Genomic DNA, 14277 nt, shown 5'->3' on the forward strand with positions numbered 1-14277 from the left:
AGGCACTCTACTGTATTAAACATGTCTTTTGGTTTTTGCGTTTTGATTCTTGAATGCCCCTTCCAGGGCTAACCAATTTCTAGAGATAGTAGACAACTCATCCTTGAGCTGTTTACTCACCAATCAACACAAACCAACCAATCCAGAACGCACTTTCCCAACCACCTCTGCTATGGCCTCTTAGGGCTAAAATCCCTTTGGCCTAATCACCATAGCACCAGGTGATCAGCTAGGGGTAGCCCCCCTGCCCCAGAACCTGCTGAAATTACTCAAATTAGTCCATGTTTAGCCTTCTTACCCTGCCTCGCCCATTCCTTCCCAGGGAAACCACAAGAAAGGCTCCTGCCCGTGTTGTCCCTGACTAGTCTGCGTCCTTCCCCATGTGGTCCTCATACCGTGGTATACCCCCTTCTCTTGGGATCTGTCAGTAAAACAAACTATCTTTTCAATGGCAGTCATGTCTTTTTTTTTTTTTTAATTAGTTTTTATTGAGTAGAGCTGCTTTGGCAGCCATCTCTTGACCTGTTGGCCTCACCATACATAAACAATTTAGAAAACCTATATTTTAAAAACATGTACTTCAAGAGAAAGGAAGACAGGCTAGCAAAAGACCGGTCTGGCCCCTGTGCTCAGGCCGTTGTTCAAATGGAGTTGGATGAAATTTAGTTGTTCTGTCAGTTATATTTAGCAAAACTGCCACTTTTAACTGTTTCAGGAAAAAAGCATGATTTTACGATAAAGCACTGATTATACTGGATAAGACGGTACTAGATAGAGTTGCTAGGGAGACCTGTGATGAGGGTACCATAGTATGATATATGTCACAAAAGATGTAGGGTTTCTAGGGGCCCTTGACTTCCAAAGCACAGTTTGAGTCCTACTGTAAAGATAGTCTATAAAGAAAATGAAAGGACTCCCCACTCACTTAAACAATAATAGTAAAGTTTTTTTAACCAAGTGTTCTAGATTCTCATATATTCCATTAAAACTGCATTGCAGGAGACTCAGTATGAAAAGCAAAGTCCCCATGATACTGTATTCTCATCTCGGGCTCACCTCTCTCTATATCTCTGGAGTAAAAGCTACTCAAAAATAGTTTAACTTGACTTTATGTATCTAGAAGGTGCCTCCCAGTAGGTACTGAATATTTATTCACTGACTGAAGAAACATTTCTTACTTTCTTTGGAAAACAGTGTAAGAGATGACATAGAGCTCAAAGATGCCCATTTAAGGGGTTAAGTGAATAGGTGACTGGTTTTGGAGCTGAGAATTAAAGCTACTTCCTCCGGCCCAAACCATGACAACCCCAGGGAGAAATGTAAGACCTCCGTTTGATGGCCGCGCACATCTTGGCATCTCCTGCCCTTTAGCTGGCCTCTAACTCCTGTCCAATTCTGCAATCCTCTGGTTAGGAGCTGGCCATCAGTTTGCACGGGCGAGGCAGTGTTCTGTGACAAGTGGCTGAGCTCCTGGGGTGACCTGGGTGCCGCCACTGCACAGTGACACTTACCAAGGGCTCCAGCTCCTTGCGGTCTATGAGGTTCATCTCAGTGACGAAGTAATAGAAGTGTTTGTAGCAGGTGTTGACGTGGGCCTCCGCGCCCATCACAATGACCCGGTCGAAGTGGTGGATGTAGACGTGTACGAAGACCCGGAAGAGGCGACACAGGATCTTCTTGCAGATCTGCAGGAAGTTCTTTGGGAAGGGAACACCTAGAGAAAGGGAAAAAGGGAACAAAACCATGATGGGGAAGCTCTGGCAGGCCCCGAGCACACGTGTGAGGCTGGAGAACAGTCCTGGACCCGGGCTTCTGGGCCAGCCTGCAAATGCCCAGCTGCATTGGACATTGTCTGAAAAAGTGGCTAAAATGGTGTTAAATTCAAACACCAACAACCACGAAAAGACCAAAAAAATGAACAAAGAGGGCCAGGTTTGTTTCTTTGGTTATATCTTTTTTGGTGCAGATAAACGCACAGAAATATTTATTTTTAGATAGAAACAGGCACTCTTGCTTCTTGCTTTTTTACTTTTCCCACTTTTTAGAGCCCAGGGAAGTTCCTTTTCCTCTTATCTCTAATGTAAGAAAACTGGTAGAAGGAGGGCGATGATCCAGGGAGACTGGCACTCCTTGACACAGAGTAATAGGGAGCAGTGAGGACTGCAGCAAATTAGAAAGCCGTTTCTCATCAAAGGAAGCAGCCGCTGCACAACTCAGTCAGTGGTGGCCAGATGGCGACAGAGGTCCGGGGCTACGAGATCTGGTTTTGCAAGATGATTCAGAAATCTGGGGTTCTATATGAACTATCTGGAGTTCTTTTTTTTTTTTTTTTTTGCAGTACACGGGCCTCTCACTGTTGTGGCCTCTCCCGTTGCGGAGCACAGGCTCCGGACGCGCAGGCTCAGCGGCTATGGCTCACGGGCCCAGCCGCTCCACGTCACATGGGATCTTCCTGGACCGGGGCACGAACCCGTGTCCCCTGCATCGGCAGGCGGACTCTCAACCACTGTGCCACCAGGGAAGCCCTGGAGTTCTATTTTTAAAATGATAGCAATTAACCTGACATTTAAAAAAGAAAAAATACAGCAGGTCAAAACAAAACATCTTCCTAGGATAACTCGGCCTGCAGACTACCAGTTTGCAAATTCGGATCCAAACGTTTTCTGAGATACACTGTTTCTGAGGTGCGCAAATGCAACAAAACTTCATGGAAACTTTGCATTATACTTATTGTCCCCTCATCTCCTTGAGGGAAGGTAAGAGTTGGGGGTTGTTTTTCATAACACAGACTGGGTGAGGGGGCAGAGGAATCTCCCAGATTTCCTGTCTGATGACCACTACTCCCAGCTTGGTCAGAGCAACAAATAGGAGAATCCCAAGCCCACTTCCTTTCTGCCTCTCAGACACGGCTTAAACTCCTGGTCTTTACTCTGTTCTTAAGTGGTGACGTCATGGATTCCAAAGTTAAATACCTTTGAATTCCTATTCCGCTCCTTTTCCAGCCGTAGGACCACAGACAAGTTATTTACCCTCTCTGAGCTTCAGTTTCTCCATATGTAGGATGCAAGTAAAATTGCCAATTGTCCTGAGGATTAGAAGTGACACCCCTGTGACTTTTGTTTTTTTGTCAGTTAAGGAGGAGTCAAAACAAGGCCTTTTTTGCATGGCCAGGAGTGTCAGCATGACTAAAACCCTCCTACAGCGCCCAGGACAGAGTAAGCGCTTGCTAAAGGGAATGACACCTCCCCGGCCCCCGCTCTCTGCTTTGTAGATCTGGAACATCTAGCCGTTGTTATAAGGCAAGTAATTACCCTTATCAGGAAAAGGCAGACATGACCACCAGCCTCTTGGCAGAATTGCAGAGCTGCGCTCAGGGCATGTCCCTGGTCCCCAGCAAGCCTGGAGTTTTGCTGTCCGTGCCTCCACAGGGTCCCAGTGGCAGCTGTCTGGTGAGAGACACTCTGTAACGGGATCACCTGGGACACCGAGGACAGGATGAGCGACGGAACACAGCTGGCAGCTGGCAGAGGCAGGAATCTGCCTCCCCAGGGTCCGGCACTGATATTGGCTTTTCTTCCAAAACAAAGTGGCAACATATCAAATGAACCCAGGGAGAGACTTGGGCACAGCTTGGCAGCTGGCTGTCTGGGCAACAGATGCTGGGGGTTGGGGGTGGGGTGATGTAAAGCTGGCCAAAGGTGGAGGGCAGCTCCCCCCAGAGCGGATAGGTGTCTTCTCTGCTGAAGGAGGGGCCAGTGAAAACCACTGCTGCCAGCCTGGGAGACGGTCTAGAGGCTTCAAAGAAGCCTGAGATCCAGAGGTGATGGAATCCCCCATTATCCATATTCAAGTGTTGATTATGTTCCCATCAGAAGGGGAGTCCTGGAACCACACGGACACAACAGCAGAGGTTGACATGTGTTACTTTTGCAACCTGTCCGTGATGTAGGTTTTACTAGTCCTGTATCACAGATGAATTAACGCCAAGCACAGATTAACTTGCTCCAGGCCACTTAGGTAAACAGTGGCAGGGCTGGGATTTGGACCAAGTCAGCCTGATTCTAAAATCTAACAGATCTGGTTATGTTTGGAGTGTGACTCTCTCTGCCAAGGATAAAAGCACAGCTTATTGCTAAATGCAACGAGGCATCTAAAGATTACTCTTTGGTGGCACAGAAACATAATTTTAAAAAAGGAAAGGGGTGAGGAGGGAAGGGTGAGAAAAGTCCAAACCCTTGGGAGCCACAGATCCGAGGTACTAAGCGGTCAGCTAATACTCTGAGGCCCCCAAGCAGAGATGTGTTTTCTCTGCTGGTGCCTTAGACCATGGACCTGGGACTAAGGGTAAAAGCCAACATTTACTGAGCGTGTAACAAGTCTAGGTACTATTATTGTTTCCATCTCATAAATGAGGAAACAGACTCAGAAAATTAAGTAGCTTACCCGGGTCACGCAGCTGGCAAATGGTAGAGGGGTTTGGACCCAGGATTGTCTAACTCCAAAGCCCATGAGTACCCGCTACTCTGAAATCTGGAGATGTTGCTCTGGGACTCTGCACACACTTCCAGCTCCCAAGCCCTTCCTTCCTGGGTGGCCTGAATCCCCCCAGGGGCGTTCACCTTTCACGTCACCAGCTGCTAGGGGACACCGGGGTGGGGGGTTTCAGCTGTGCCATTTCGTCTGCTTGACCTTTAAAGCCAGTGCCCACACCCCACACACGCTGACTGAAGGTAAGGCAAGATCTTGGACACACCAAGGATGTTCATGGCATTTGTTGGGTCCCTCTAGAGTGTCCCCAATCTGCATCCCCCCATACCCCTCAAGTCCCTACGTCTGATCAGCTTTGAGCTCTTGGCTCTGCCCTCCATTCCACACCTGGTCTCTGGCCTTGCCTTTGACCTTGAACTTGGTTTGTTCTTGCCCCTCGCATGATCTTCACGGTATAGAGAAGAGCTGGTTTCAGAGTCTGGAAGACCTAGATTAAAATCCTAGCCCTGTAACTTACTAGCTGTGTAGGCAAGTGACTAGATCACTCTATTTCATTACAAAATGGAGAAAAACATTTACTCTCTAGGGTTCTTATAATAGTATCTGTAATGTGTCTGGCACGTGGTGGGAACTTTGAGATGAAGTCCTACTTTTGTTATTTCCCACTTGAACTCCTTGGGTAGGTAGGATCCCAGCCTCAGATCTCTTGTCTCTGGCTGCTAAGTTGGCCCTGACTCTTCCACCATCCCCTTCCTTACATGTAATTCATTCTTCAAAGGTGAACATTGCAGGGCTTCCCTGGTGGCGCAGTGGTTGAGAGTCCACCTGCCAATGCAGGGGACACGGGTTCGTGCCCCGGTCCGGGAAGATCCCACATGCCGCAGAGCGGCTGGGCCCGTGAGCCATGGCCGCTGAGCCTGCGTGTCCGGAGCTTGTGCTCCGCAACGGGAGAGGCCACAACCGTGAGAGGTCCGCGTACCGCAAAAAAAAAAAAAAAAGTGAACATTGCAAATGGTTCAAGTAAGGACACGCTCAGCATGCACCACAGTCACCCCCAGGCCAACTTGGGAAGCTGAGAAGTCCTAGGCTGGATTTGTAGGGAGCCTAAGAACCCTGGTGGGTTCTCTGCTAAGCCAGAGATAAAATCGCAGCTCATAGAGTGTGGGGTTAAGAATAAGACAGCTATGTGGCATTTGGGAAATTCATTCAATATTATTGATGGTTCAGGGTCCAATTCTACAGTTTGTATACTATCTTAGCCCTTTTCTCCCTTTCTCTCCTGCCTTCCAAGCGTTCAGATTTGTGTGTGTGTGTGAAAACTTTAAATAAACCATCAGAAGGTGGGAAGTGGAAGAGATCACCCCTCTGGATGTCCACCACTTTGGTGGACCCTGGAACTCTCATCCTGTGCAACTGGTCTCAGGGAAGCAAGACAGGGTAAGACTCAGTGCTGATCTACTTCTTTCCCTGACAGGCTCCAGAGGGACCAGTTCATGAAAATTAATTTATCTGAGGGTTTCTTGTCTTCATGGTGCCGGTAAGAAGTATCTAATCTCCATTAAATAGCCACAGAAAAATGAACCCTGAGAGAGGCCAGATATGTGTATGTGTGATGTCATTTATTCCCAGTGAAATCCTGAGCACTTATATTATTATTTTATTTATTTATTTATTTATTTATTTATTTATTTATTTATTAATGTAACTGTGGCTTAGTTCAGCTAAAGTGTTTGCCCGTCCCCACAGATAAAAGGACGTAGAGTAGAGGTTTGGCTCCGACAACTCAGGCCCTTTCTTTGGCGTCCTGCAGTTACAGCTCCATGGCGCAGCAAACCTCACTGTTAAGATGACCATTTTTTGACCTCCACTGAGCTCAGTACCTGGCTTGCAGAAGAAGCTCAAAAAAATGTTTGCTTGTTTTCGATAAATCCAGGCTAACAGTAGGAAGAACGATAGGCTAATGAACCATCTCAAACGGACACTGGACTTGTTATCATGGCAGCCTGAACCTGAGGAGAACATGCAAGGCTCTGGGCAGAGGGCAGCCTATGTGTTCCGAGGGGCACCAATGACGCAGCTCAGGACTGTATCCAACCCCGTCCTTTTGTCCCTTCTGTTTCTTTGAATACATTAAGACACTGGGGACCCTCCACTTTTGTACTTCCCAAGGTCTGTGTTAAAAGTGACTAATTCTGGGAGGTCCTTAGCTAAGAAAAAGAGGATCGTGAGGTCAGGTATACTTGTCAAAATGCTGCTTTTATAAATGTTTGCAATATACCTAAGCATAGTAAAGGATCTGAGCATTCCTGTAGCCAAAAGTCCTATTTAACTCTGGAACCTCCTTTTTCCTGTAATAGCTATTGGTTTAAAAGAGTCTGTAATCAGACTTCCCAGGTTTCATTTCTGGCTCTACTACCTATTAACAAGGTAACCATATGCAAACGGCTTAGTATCTCTAAGCTGCAGTTTCTGCAACTGGAAAGAAACAGGGATATTTATGTTATCTGTAGCTCAGGGGGTTGTCGTGAGGATTAACTACACACACGTAAAAGGCTTTGCTAATACTTTGCAGATAGGAAGCACTCCGGTGCACTGTTAGTTTTAGTATCTCATTGACCAAATGTTCTTTGTAACATACTTTGGGATTAAATTCCTCCTGCATATTTATTTTCAGGAGGGCAGTCTTGGTATTAATCCATCAGTCCTGAACGTGCAAAGAATTTAGAGTGGTAGGTACTCAATTAAGCCCTGGATGATATTTGGCTTTGCATTATTTTCTACAAATTTCTCATATTTATGTCTTGTATTACTGTAAGTTCCCTGAACAAAGGGACTGTTTTATACTTTGATTCTATCTTTAAAAGCACCTGGCACAGGGCTAGGTAGGGAACACTCATCATTCAAAGTTGAATCATAAGAGAGCAGTGATCTTATTTAGTCAAGATGTGAATCCATCATCGCCTATTTGGGGGAGGAGAAAAGCCTACAGCAGAAATGATAGCTTTTGCCAGAGTCTTGATATGGTCCTGGCTTGCAAGGCTACACAATGCTCTTCTATGGAGGAGAGCTCTGGGATGAAGAACATTTCCATCTAGCCTAGGGGGCGGGAAGAAAGAATCTGAAACTCCTTTTTTTATCATTAAAACCTCCCTTTTTTACCTTTCAATATAGTTTTTCGGGGGGGTGAGAGTTAATTTTCAGTCACTGTACTCAATTAGAAAGTTAATGCCAGACAATATTAACCAGAGTCATAACTGAATTAGATGGCACATCTGAAGGGTTTGGAGTTAAACTTTGACTAGTCTTATAATAACCCAGACAAACCTTCCGACAATAATCTCAGACAGATATGTATTGATCATATAGAAAACAACCTTTAGAATAGGTTAGAGAGGCTTTTTTTTTTTTTTTGGCCATGCCATGCAGCATGCGGAACTTGCCAGACTAGGGATCGAACCCGTGCCCCCTCCATGGAAGCGTGGAGTCTTAACCACTGGACCGCCAGGGAAATCCCTATAGAAAACAACCTTTGAACAGAAGGTCTCGACATGATTTGCTAGCACGATTGATCTCAGAGCCTCCCCTTCCTCTACCCTACCCTGAGCCACAGCCCCTGACTCTCAGATTCAAGCTGGGAAATTTCAGACTCCAACAAGCTGGCTCGAGATGAGAAGACATGTTCAGATGAGCTTCACAAAGAGGTGATAGACATCTAGGTGCTCAACGATAGATCTGGATGGCTCGGGGCAGGCTGTGTGGCTTGGTCTCTGCAAATGGGATCAGTGAGCTGAAAACGGGACCAGGCTGAACTCAGATTCCAGAATGAGCCCAGGCAAGGTGCCTGGGCAGAGGTCAGAATCCCAAACCAATCACTCACATGGTCCAGCAGGAATTGGCTCAACAATTAGACTCAAAGCAAGACTAGAGTTTGCTAAGTTATCGGGCCAAGGAGGAGGCCAGCCAGAGAGTTGGGGTGAAGGCGGAGGGTGCAGTGAGCCTGTGGGGCTTGGAGCCCCTCTTGAAGGCCCGACCAGGCAGCTTCACGGCTCCGTTTCTGCTGCTGGGGAGGACCTGGTACTCAGCCGGGAACCAGCATCTGACAGAGCCCTGCTGAGTTTATGAATGTGTCTAACCACAAACTTTCTCATCTCCAAGCCACATTGAGTGCGAGAGCTAAATTGAGCATGGAATATAATCATTTCTCTGGGGCCCCATGCGGATTTGCCTTTCATCTCTGACTCAGTAACTATCCTTTCTCCCAAACAGAACTGAATAAAAATTCCAGTAATTTCTGAGCTTCAATCCATTTTCTTTCTTCCTCATCCCCTCGCCTCCCCTCCCTTTCACTTAGCCCCCAAATGCCCCATTCAATCCTTCCTTTTCAGGCACCTCTGGAAAAAAAAAAGAACAAGAAGTTGTCTAAATGGCTTGTGTTTTTTTCTTTTATCCTGTTATGGAAGCTGCAAAAGGAGAGAGTCCCTCAGAGAACGCAGAGATGCTATGACAGGGCCACAGTTGGGAGATGGAGGTCCCAAAGTCAAACAAGACCCAGGCGGCAGTTTCCAAGCTAGCTGCTGCCCATTCTTGTTTTCATGGTTTTTCTCTGTTTTCTTCTGGAGAGAAAGCCAGATGCTTAGGGCTGAGAACCTGGTCTCTGACGACACTGGGTTGAACCTGGGCTGTGGAGCTCTGGAGAGCACGGCCTCAAAGCCTGTCTACAGGGACACCAGAGGACTGGCCCCAGAACATCCCAGGTTCCAGCGGGCAGACATTCCCGCCTGTCGTTCACCTAGCTAACGCCTCTTCCTTCTGTACAGCTCAGCTGAAAGCCTCCCATCGTCCCCAGACTCAGGTTGCCTGGCATGTACCATCTGCTCCTGTAACTCTCCTGACAGCAACTGCACACTGATGTGTGTGGGTACCGGCTCAGGTCTGCCACCCCCTCCAGACTGTATGCTCCCTGAGGGCAGGGAGTGCATCCACGCTCCTCCCAGAAGGAGGCTTAGTGCCCAGAGCGGAGGTACACCAAAATCAAAGCTCAGAAAGGTGCGGGGACTGACTGGCCCGGGGTTTAGAGCTAGTCTGTGGTGAAAAGGGGTCTGAATTCAAGTCTGTCTGATTCCAGAGCCTATGCTCTTTCCACTCTGCCAGGAAACTGGATGGGGTTCTTACGCCTCGTTTCATCTCTTGCCAATCCAATCGGCAGAACTGGAGAAGACAAATCTGTTAAAAGACGAAGGTGGAAAAGGGCATATTGGCTCTTACTTCCCCAAAGGCATGTGTCATTCGTGGACACTGGTTAAGCGTCTGGCTCTGGTGTCAATCACTGGTTTCAGATTCCAGCTGTGGAACTCCCCTGATACTTGCCCGGGAGTGAGTTTGCTAACTTCTAAAAGGCTCGGTTTCCTTATCTGAGGAATGAGGATAATTATACCTGGTATTTGGTGAGACTGGGAGGATTAAACACGGAGCCCAGGGCCAGCAGGCTTTCAGAGGCATTCGGCGAAAGGCCGCTGATGTTATTACTGCTTTAAAAGGTGAGACTCTTCCTCATTAGAGTCCAGGGTGGGGGAGGGCTAATGAAACGGCACAGATGGAGCTGCCTTTTCTCTAAAGGACAAACTCTTCCTGGAAAGCAGATTTGGACCCAAGGTGATATATGGAAACACTGTGTGAACTGTCCGAGGAGCTTCCACGTGACACGGGATGAAGCCTAATGCCTTGGCTAATCTAATCCCTTGGGGACCCCAATGGCATGTCAGTAACAACAACCAGAAATGCCTATCTTGAGCTCCTTCACACTGTCACTCCTGTCTGAGAGCATGTGTGCTGTCCTTTTGGTCTTTGGACGCCAGTACCAGGAGTGTGCATGTGAAAATCCCTCTACAAGTCATAAAAACCACTCATTCTCAATAGCTCATGAATAAAAACAACATCCCACACACGTGGGAAAAGAAAACAGGCCTCCTCCGGCAGCGTGGCTGAGAACATACCATTTCCAAAATACTTGCAAAACAAAACACAATTGGATCACAATGAAGAAAGAAAAAGAAAGAAAAGAAACCTTAACAACATAGACCCATTTCTTAAAAATCCTCTGCTCATAGTTTATTCTCTTGACCATTCCATCCACAGTCTCCTGCCTCCTGCAAAACGTATATATATATATTTATCTAAAGAAGCCTCATACTCTTGCTGATGAAAATTCAGCTTTGGAGGACCGATCCTTCTAAGCAGATGTTTTGTGTTATCTCAGTGCATTCCTCAAGAAAGTGTCTGTACACCATGCCAAGGAAAACAATCCTGTGTAGCAAGGCTTTGTTCCTCTGCCTGAAAAAAAAAAGTCCCCAAACAAGCTGACAGCTGCAAATGGTTAGAAATAAACTGGCTACTACTCTCTTCCCCAGCTCCGTCTGCCCAGTCCCAGCTGCCCCTCGCCCCAACCCCGAGTTACCCTCAGACCCATTATCACACTGGCTGGACCAAAAGGAGGGAAAACAGAATAGCAAGTGATGATACGTTCTAAACAGACTGTTAATTCTCTCAGACGTGCCATTTGCGAGGCAGAGGAAGTGCTGTTTCAGCCAGCCAAAGGAGCCTGCCTGTCACCTGCCCCTTCTTGTCCCCAGTGCCACTTCTCTGCTGCTGGAAGCTGCTTCATTTTTTATTTATTTATTTTTTTGCGGTACGCGGGTCTCTCACTGTTGTGGCCTCTCCCGTTGTGGAGCACAGGCTCCGGACGCGCAGGCTCAGCGGCCATGGCTCACGGGCCCAGCCGCTCCGCGGCATGTGGGATCCTCCCGGACCGGGGCACGAACCCACGTTCCCTGCATCGGCAGGCGGACTCTCAACCACTGCGCCACCAGGGAAGCCCTGGAAGCTCCTTCTTATTCGCATCCCCATCTCCAGGTTGGCTGGCTGCCTTCCCTCGCTCTGTCCTGGCGTGGAGGTGGAAGTACATCAAGAGAGACCCAAGAAGACCTGAGAAAGGCATTCATTCACTATGGATTGGCAATAAAAGCCATTAAAGATGAACTCTAGCTAGTTCAGACCTGCCGCGTTTGCTGAAAATCAAATGGCCCAAATGAGATAGAGTGAGCTGAGAACATGGTATTAATGAACCTCATTAGAACTGGAAAGTCAGACAGAAGCACCAGCACTTTGATCATGAGCCCCAGTCAGAGCTTGCAAATGACTCAGCCTCCTGGTCGTGGATGATCTGTTGTGAGTATTTTCACAAATAAAACTTTTCTTTATTCACCAGCAGAATCTTTCTTCCATTATGTGCAGGGCAATGAAAACCCAGTCTTGTCTGAGATGTGGTGTATATGTACATATGTATGTGTATATACACATACGTATACACAATGGAATACTACTCAGCCATAAAAAAGAATGAAATAATGCCACTTGCAGCAACATGGATGGACCTAGAGATTATCATCCTCAGTAAGTCAGACAAAGACAAATATCATATGACATCACTTATATGTGGAATCTAAAAAATAATACAAATCAACTTACTTACAAAACAGAAATAGACTCAGACATAGGAAATAAACTTATGGTTACTAAAGGGGAAAGCAGGGGAGGGATAAATTAGGAGTACGGGATTAACAGATACACACCACTATATGTATAATAGACAACAAGGATTTACAACAAGGATTTATTTATTTATATTGAATATAGCACAGGGAACTATATTCAGTATCTTCTAATAACCTATAATGGAAAAGAATCTGAAGCTGTACACCTGAAACTAACACAATATTGTAAATCAACTTTAGTTAATTTTTTTAAAATACAGAAAAATACACACAAAAAATACACACACACACACACACACACACACACACACAGAATACCAAGTCTTGTCCAAATAGTTTCTAATCTATAAACTTCTCTCCAGCCCCACTGCCGCTTCCCTAGCTCAAGCCACCATCACCTCCTGCCAGGTTGGCTGTGGCTCCCCCTTAGTGGAACTTCCTTTCTTTACTCTTGGATTTCTTCTCCTGTCCCCAGGCAGTGGCCTTTGAGTCACAGTCTGAAAACCATTGTGCTATGGAAAGATCCCCCAGGAAACTGCTATTGGCCCACGTTTAACCTTGTCAAGTCCAAGGCCATAAGGCTGCAGTGAAAATTAATAGCCATTTAACTCTTCACACCTAGCAGATCTCAGATGCATCTTTCTATTAACTTTTCACCCATACTGGGAAAGAACACCTCCCCAAATTGTATTTTATGTTTATATCGAAGCACCTATTTTCATATAAATAGAAAACTATCAGGTAGGTCATTTTCCAGAGTTACTAAAGTTTGAAATAAGCCAGGATTGATTGAGAAACAAACAATCCTGGGATACATGATTGGGGAAGGCAGGGGAGAGAAAAAAGATAGCAAAAGTAATCCATCCTTTTGAGAAACGCCGGATCCAGAAAGAACAATGATTGGATCCCAACTTGAGGGGTGCTTTGCAGAGCCAAAAGGGAACAGGAAGAAATTGATCTGAGGCAGGGATGTAACTGTTGGGGGATCTTCTCCAGACAGAAAAGGTGTAAGAAAGGAAAACTTGCCAAAGAAGTTCGGAGCAGACTCTGAATGCAAAGACCCACCCTGCATGAGGCTGAAGGGGCTGAAAGTGGATGCAGATGACTCTTTGCATCTGAGCTGGAAGGGTTCTGGCAGGGACTGAGAAAAATTGGTGAGTCATCGCATTTGCATGTAAGACCCAATGAAGGTACGTTAGTGGGTTAGGGATGAAACCAGAAACGTAGCTTTTAAATCTGATCACTGGGTCAAAGTAGAGCTAAATTCATGGTCTGAACTGTATATCTGTAAAGTACTTACTTGAATATGGTCTTAACCAGAAATCACTTATTCAAATGCCTTCAAGGGTCAGAAAGAGACATAAAAGCGTCAAGTAGGCTGGCTGTAATAGGGAATGGCACAGACTGTGACAACCTGGACAGTGCTTTATGCAGGAAAGAAAAAGTGTCTCAGCCTCAGCTAACTGTGTTGAGCAGGAATATGGGTCCAGGATTGCCAGAACTTCTGGTCTTTCAAGAGAATCGGAAGTCTAGGTTCTAATGTGAAATCTCTTCATAGTTAAATGTTGGTAGTTTAAAAACATTAAAAATTTTTAAAAAACATTTTATTTTTACTGTAATTTATTTTTACATAGTTAACTCAGCCTGGAAAAGTTGACTCTCTATGACAGCTTAATTTTTAAATTTTACGTTTAAAAATTTTTTAATTTTACATTACATTTTTAATTTACATTAAATTTTTTTTAATTTTTAAAATTAAAAAATGTCTTGGTAGGAACGCGCACCTGCAACCTCCAGATCTTAGTGTCCAATACCATTCTTCAAAAAGGGGAATCAGGGCCCGTTGGAGAAACAGCTGATTCTAGGGCTGGGGCAGGAAATGTAACAGAACACTTTGTAGCACCAGAAAGAAAGGGAGTCCTCGATAAAAACACAACAATGGAGGTGTGTCCAAGGGACCCTGGAGGCAACCTGAAAGAGCTCCTGCAAGGCCAAAGCTGGAATTTGAGCAAGAAAATAAATGGAGTAGTATTAGATTATAACCGAAAGTATAAAATAAATACCCACGAGTCCAGACTGATAGAAATAAATGATTGAATAAATAAGGGGGGAACAGACAAATTGCAGCGGAATTCCGAAAAATTTACGTAGTTACTTTCCCCTGAAGAAGGTGGAACTCCTTTCCGTAGCCTTGACTGTGGGGTATGCCAGGTGACTTGCTTCCAAAGAGTGCAGTTTG

The 14277-nt window shown here is 45.8% G+C and overlaps 1 protein-coding gene across 7 annotated transcripts in view; it reads right to left on the reverse strand.

The window, feature by feature from the left end:
- Positions 1-14277, reverse strand: part of MOB3B (MOB kinase activator 3B) — a 238454-nt gene that overhangs the window by 65011 nt on the left and 159166 nt on the right. For 6 of the 7 annotated variants that reach the window (XR_010945054.1, XR_010945055.1, XM_067744554.1 and 3 more), the window contains exon 3: positions 1512-1714. The exons of the other annotated variant lie outside the window; for it this stretch is intronic. Coding sequence is in view for 4 of the 6 variants with exons in the window: in XM_067744554.1 (XP_067600655.1) it covers positions 1512-1714 (203 nt within the window). In the remaining 2 variants the exon portion in view is untranslated. The remainder of the gene's footprint in view (positions 1-1511; positions 1715-14277) is intronic. 7 annotated transcript variants of the gene reach the window in all.

The sequence above is a fragment of the Pseudorca crassidens genome, chromosome 7 (genome assembly GCF_039906515.1).
Source record: "Pseudorca crassidens isolate mPseCra1 chromosome 7, mPseCra1.hap1, whole genome shotgun sequence".
In the NCBI taxonomy this organism is placed as follows: Eukaryota; Metazoa; Chordata; class Mammalia; order Artiodactyla; family Delphinidae; genus Pseudorca; species Pseudorca crassidens.